At 33.1% G+C, this 6,670-nt stretch overlaps 1 protein-coding gene across 1 annotated transcript; it reads right to left on the bottom strand.

Moving 5' to 3' along the window:
- Nucleotides 1-40: 40 nt before the first annotated feature.
- Nucleotides 41-6,666, bottom strand: LOC108381732 (troponin C; the record flags this gene model as incomplete). The annotated part of the gene is made up of 4 exons (XM_017638139.1): nucleotides 41-478; nucleotides 3,956-4,207; nucleotides 6,432-6,575; nucleotides 6,633-6,666. Coding segments are annotated over 4 exons (459 nt in total), but the record flags the coding sequence as incomplete, so codon positions are not given.
- Between the last annotated feature and the right edge of the window lie 4 nt (nucleotides 6,667-6,670).

The following is a 6,670-nucleotide window of genomic DNA, read 5'->3' as shown; positions in this document are numbered from 1 at the left end:
AATGTACAGACATCGACCTGTTACAATTTTATTATATGTATAGATGCGTAAGTTTTTTTAGTTTTATGGGCAACATATTTGGTAAACACCAAAGATATGTTTATGGCGTATGAAGTAGATACAATATTTTACAAATATGGGTGTATGTATACGTTTAAAGTATGATTACCAAATTTCAGTATACAAATAAACAAATAGCGAAATCTTAAACCCAAAATATTTAATTTTCTATGAGAGACAATGGTTAGTATAACAATTGAAGCCTCAACAGTATACGTACATACATATTATGTACAAATTTATATATTGAATATGTATATGAGTGAATGATTGACACCCGCCAGTGGCAAGCAATTATGCAACTTTCTATTGGCGTGTTCGCAGTATATCCCAAATATCAATCGGATAGCTTGGTGACGACGACAATACACACCCTTTCGAATTTAATTTTACTCTCCTGTCATCATTTCCATGAACTCTGCAATAATAAAGTAAAATTTTAGAATAATAATAATAAATAAATAGAAATATGTATGCAATAATGTAGATATGAATGTATACTACGGTGGTCCAAAAAAAAGTAAAGTCGGAATTTTAAAGCTCTCACCCCCTATACCAGAAAAATATAACCCTGCACTTCCCATAAAACGGAGTTTTCATACCGCACATCATATATCAGAAAATATTTTTCATAGACTACAGGAACTTGGTATAGATACATATACATAAATAGTATAGATACAGATAAATTCGACTTGAATTAAGGGAATAATTCATTTGAAGATTATTGTAAAGAATGGATGACAAGAGGCTTAAAAAGTTGTAGTTTGAAAGTATTTTGGAAAGGGTTGCCACCTGTTCGAAAAGATAAATTTAAATTAATTATTAGCAAGCTATCTGAAAAATTTATATATGGGTGTCTTATGAAAGACTGCTAAGAAACCTTCAGATTGAACATTTAAAATATTACTGAGGTGTTTTACAAGCGGTGCCACCCGTTTAAAAATTTATTTCATTTAATTTAAATTAATTACTTCAATACGGGTATAAATCGAAAGGGTTTTAGTCCTAACCTACATGTATGAGGATGGGCACCTGTTTGAAAATCAAATTCTTTTGAATTAAAGGAATTTGATAATTGGAATATGTATCACAATATGGACGTCAGATAAGAGGGAATTAATAGGGTTTTAATGGGAAAATATTTCGAAGAAGGTTGCCACCTGTTTTAAATCTGAGTTCGAATACAATTATATTATGTTTAATGAGTTATTACAATATAGGTTTTAATCGGAAGAGTCTTGAAAAGGCGTTATTTCTATGCAACATATGTGTAGCAGGGACTCCACATGTTTAAAAATTCACATTCAATTTGAATTATAGGAATTAACGGTTTAAAATGTAAAATTAAAAATTTTCATGTACATTCGTAAGAAAAAGTATCACAAGAGAGAAAATTTTGAAGATATTTAAAAAATTTAAAGTCTCCTGATTTTCGCATATTTTAAGTATGTTGAGTTTCAATAAAATAAATTACGCCTAATGTAGCACGTAGAAATTTCATACACTCAGCGAAGCGGGTGACACCGATCTAGTCTTATACGAAAAAAAAACAATTTCTCGTAAAAATAGTAGAGAATTCTTGAAAATCAATATTTTTCGATCGAAAACCTTTGTGAGAAACAAGGAGACTTTCAATAATAATAGACAATTGTTTATTTTACCATTTTTTAATGCTAAAGATTATTTATGGGTCCCCGTTGCATTTTTTAGGTTTTTACCTATATAACAAAAAGCATATATTAAAAACTGTTTAAATAAACAATTGGGTATCATGTATTATTATTGGGAATTCTCCTGAAAGAAACAGAGTTTTCCGCTCGGAAAGTATTGATTTTCAAGAATTCTACGAAAAACTGTTTTTTTCGTATAAAATACAAGGAAAAATCTGAGCGCTTTGAGCTACCTCTAAATATTTTTTATCTCAAATTAAAAAAGGGGTAAAATTTTTCGGTATAGAACCCACCTAGGGGTGAGAGCATTACTTTTTTTGGACCACCATAATGTATACATATGTGTATATATGTGTCTGTGTACAAATGGTTTCACTTATACAAACATATGCAAGACTGTGTGTTTCTGCAGTGTTTCCCGCATTTAAGCACTCGAATAAAAAAAAAAACCCTCTTAGTAGTTCCGCTACTAGTGTTATTATAAATTTTTTATCAATTTGTACTGAAATTATTTCATTATAAGCACGTCCCTTATAAAATGCTAATAAATTTTTTTCCTGGTACACATTTTATCTTAAAAAATTCCTCTAAAAATTATTTTACCAAACTAAAAATGTATCTACATATATGCCTGACAGAAGGGCAGTACAATCTGCTTTCCATACATCTGTTAACAAAGAAAGCTTTTAAGGACAAAAACTTCGCTTTCGATATACAGACTGCTATGCGAGGCGATAATAATAGCGCTGAACAAGCTCGAAGGCGGGAACAACTTAGTTAGGCTTATCTCTTACATGCACCTCCCACCCAGCGTAAGCTGAGTAGAGGTATTCCGCAATGGGCCGTTCTCTCAACGTCGTCATCATACTAAGTAATAATTGCAGCAGCACCTATTGCAGCTTAGAAAAAGAAGCTAAAAAGAGGTTGGTATAGCGGTGAACGTGGGCAACACAAAGTATCTCTTGGCAACACATAAAAACTCTTCGACATGGACATACAACGACTAAGCTGGCTTGGACATGTTGTACGCATGAATTACGGCGCTCCGGTGAAAAGTTCCTTCAACTCCACACCCACTGATGAACTACGAGAGCAAGGGCACTCACGAGCCCAGGCAGGTGTAGAAGGACCTGTCCGCACTTGCGATGAACCACTGAGGCAAATCCGCAAAGGAGAGAGGCAGCTGGGAGCTGGTCTTTGAACGCTTTAAGTCATAGCAAAGTCCTTCTGACTGGTGGAAACCCGTGCATACTCCGGTTAATATTCTTGCTACCCTAATGAGTTAGCTGAACTCTTTGGGGGTCGACATCAATTGCCTTCGGAAATTCATTGTTACCAACAAGAATTTTTCCTAAAAACTTCATGAGGGTTTCCTGAATTTACCATTCCAAGAAAATCTATTAAGTGGTAACACAATATGCTCGGAATCAGCGATCTAAATTAGATCTGATTCTGACTAGTGAAATCTATGAAATCTAATAAAAATTCATAGCAATACTAATGTATGTAAATACATACATATCTCTTGAAAGAAAAGTTCCATCAATTTTGCACGCCCACTGACAATTTTGGATATCTACTGCAAAAAAGTCGCACAGCCAAATGTCTAGGAAATCTAGCAAAAATAACTCAATACCTATTGCTCATCGAGTGCTAACATACACTTAATTTTTGTTTCCCAACACATCAACTGTTTTTAATTAGTCAAACTACGCTAATTAACAAAACGAAAATTGTACAGTCCAAAAACACCTACGCATCCGGCGACATGAACCGTTGCCGTTTCTAATGACAGTGTTCAATCGAAATTCGGAGGCAATAAAAGTGTCGCTCGTAAAACATGTAGATACGTACTATGTATGCATATTTGTATATGTATCTATATACATACATATGTGTATTAATTAGAGGCATACTAAATGCCGTTGTTTATAACTTTTATTTAATAATTTTACCGTTGAACTTGTTTCGCTCATGATTTTTCGGACAAAAATTGGTGCTGAAACCTGAACTTTTGATTTCCCCTCTACCCGAGCTCAACCAAAATTTCATTTTGCCCTCAACACGCACTTGACCATTTACAAATCCGTAGAATCGTCTATTTTTCTGGAGAAATTAGTTTATGGAATGAGCTTACTTCTAGAAGCGCGTAAGACCCACTCGCATACACACACAAACGGATCCAACCCCTAGTACGTTCAGATTTTTAGCAATATTTTTACCATCAAAGTCCACTGTGCCAGAACCATCCGAGTCGATCTCCTCGATCATAATATCAAGCTCTGCTTCGGTCAATTGATCGTCCAACTCTCTGAGAATTTCTTTTAAGCAAGATGTAGGAATAAAGCCATTGCCTTGTTTATCATAAAGACGGAAGGCTTCGCGCAATTCCTTTTGCATAGCTTCAGAATCTTCTTCAACGATAAATTTGGCAGCCAGTTGTACGAACTCTTCGAACTCCAAACGACCTGATTCTGGAAACGAAAAAATTAAGCAAAAAAAATTTCTCAGCTAACAGAAAATAAAACTAAATCAATGTCCGAGGAATGACTAAATACATAAGTTAATAAAAATAAATTATTTACTTATATACTTTGCTCAAATGGAACTGATTTTCCAATAAAAAAAACAAAAATCTGTAATGAAGATAACGTAGGGGGGAGGGGGGGCTCTTAGTTTTCGAGTAAATCTATAAGAGTACATTATATGCATGACAACACGAGTAGTAAGCCAAAAATTAATGCGAGGCAGAATAACAAATGTTTTTAAAAAATTTTTAATTTTCTAGTAAATCTATGAAATTACTTTATACTTATGTCAACATGAATATCCAGCCAAAAATTAATGTGAGGCAAAATCAAAAAAAGGTTTTTACTAACGATCTTTCGGTTTGAAGTTGTTGAAAGATGTCCTTTGAAATTTGTATCCCTCAATATCCTTAGAAGATAGTTTTACTTGAAGTGCCTTACAAATTTGTTTGGAATAAATTTAGCGAAATTTTTCAAAATAATTATGGCTATTTTCATGCGGTTTCATTTTTATTTTTTTTATTTTTATTTTTTTTTTATGGGGAAAAGTAAGTAGTGGCGAATGTGCACCTCTTTTCGAGAGTGATCCCTACATACATATGTACAAAGAGTATAAAGCCGTAAGAAATTTTTCCATGGATCGGAACCAGACAAGAACGATAGATACATATGTATTAGGGTGTTCCTTAAAAAAGTTTAAAATAATTTTTAAGGATCGCTACCGGGGTTTGAAAACATGTATTAAAATTTTACATAGTTGCCATATCTTATTAAAAGAATTCGTTTTGTGCTCTGGAAGGCCATATTAACTCTCCTCTATAGATGAGCTTGTTCTTAGTTTTCAGGATATCTATTTGTAAACTTGAAACTTAGAGGAAAATTTTAAGTGCTTATTTCGAAAAAAAAAATAAACAAAGGACAGTCTATGAAGCCTAATATTGCATGATGAATCCATTTGCGATGACTATGAATTAATATAAATAATTTTCAATAATATGTAAATTTTAACAGATTTAAATTTTGTAAAACCCTGGTAGTGACCCTTAAATTTATTTGAAAACTTTAAAACTTTCGTGAATATCTTTATTTTGTAAATAGAACGAAATAAAGTGTTGTCCCATATAAAATTTAGTTGTTGGAATTTAAGGAGCACCCTAATATTCACGTACAAACGCAAGCATACACATCCCCACTGGGAAAATAGGTAAGCACCTTGCGAGGTAAGCCATGTTTTCTTTCAGTTTTTAGTACCAAAATTGTCATCATGGCCAATGTCATCTACTAGTAAAGGGCAAAATGAACACCTCCGAAGACACATTACGTTGTCAGTTGCAAAATAACGTGCAGCCGAAGTTATTTCCAAGCGCCGAACTACTCCGAGCGACTGCTCTGCATTACACGTAACTTACTTTGTAAAGCGGCTCAGAAGTATGTCTGATACCAAATGTACATTCTAAATTCCTACTTACATAAGGCGGCCATGCCTTTGTAAAAGTAAGGGACGTTCGGCAGGGAAATGGTAATGACTGCCAGGTGAAGAGTAAGTTGCTAATAAGGTATTATTACGTGCTCCTAATTCCCACTGGGTCCATATGTATGTGAATCATGATGATACACAAATTTTTTCGTCGAAGCGAAAATTAATGGACTTTGTTGAAGCTATATTTTTATTTAAACGTTATTTTTAGATTTTGAAATCTAAAAAAAAACATTGTGAAAAAACCTGTTTGCGCTAAATTAATCCTCTCTCATTGCAGAAAATACATATGTACATGTGTATCAATATTCCTCAAGATTTATTTTTTTTTGTTTTTTTTTTTTAAGGCGAAAAGAAATGACCAAATTTGGGCTTTTTTATGATATCTAGCGATTTTTTTTTTTTTGAATGCCGAAAAATAAAAAAGAAAATATGTCCATTAGTTTTCCGCACAAAAATACTTGACATATTTCGTCCTTTTCTTTTTGAAAATAATAAAATCATGACTTTGATAAAATACATTCCTTTTTTCCTTAAGTTGATATTTTTTCTATTCAGTATCTGTAGTAACGCCTAAATATAAAAAAAAAAAGTATTTTATAATCCCCAAAATAAAACTCCAAATAAAATTGTAGGAACTTTAGTCTCATACAAAAATTAAAAATTTGAAATCAAAAGTATTTAATCACTTACTATCTTCATCAACTTCATCGATGAGTTCCTCCAAAATTTTCTTATCGAAGGGTTGGCCCATCAAACGCAGAATGTCCGCCACCATTTCCGTAGGGATACTACCGGTTTTCTGGTGGTCGAAGCTATTAAAAGCTTTCTGGAGCACTAAAAATGTATTCACATCACTTTAAGAAAACACGATATTTATGTTGAAAAACAAACCTGCAATTTGCTCAGGTGTCAGATCTTCATCCTGCAAA

The sequence above is a fragment of the Rhagoletis zephyria genome, unplaced genomic scaffold (genome assembly GCF_001687245.7).
Source record: "Rhagoletis zephyria isolate East Lansing unplaced genomic scaffold, Rhagoletis_zephyria_1.1 Rzeph_scaffold_23558, whole genome shotgun sequence".
Classification (NCBI taxonomy): Eukaryota; Metazoa; Arthropoda; class Insecta; order Diptera; family Tephritidae; genus Rhagoletis; species Rhagoletis zephyria.
Note: the sequence above shows the minus strand (reverse complement) of the source record. Positions and strands in the feature narration are given on the sequence as shown.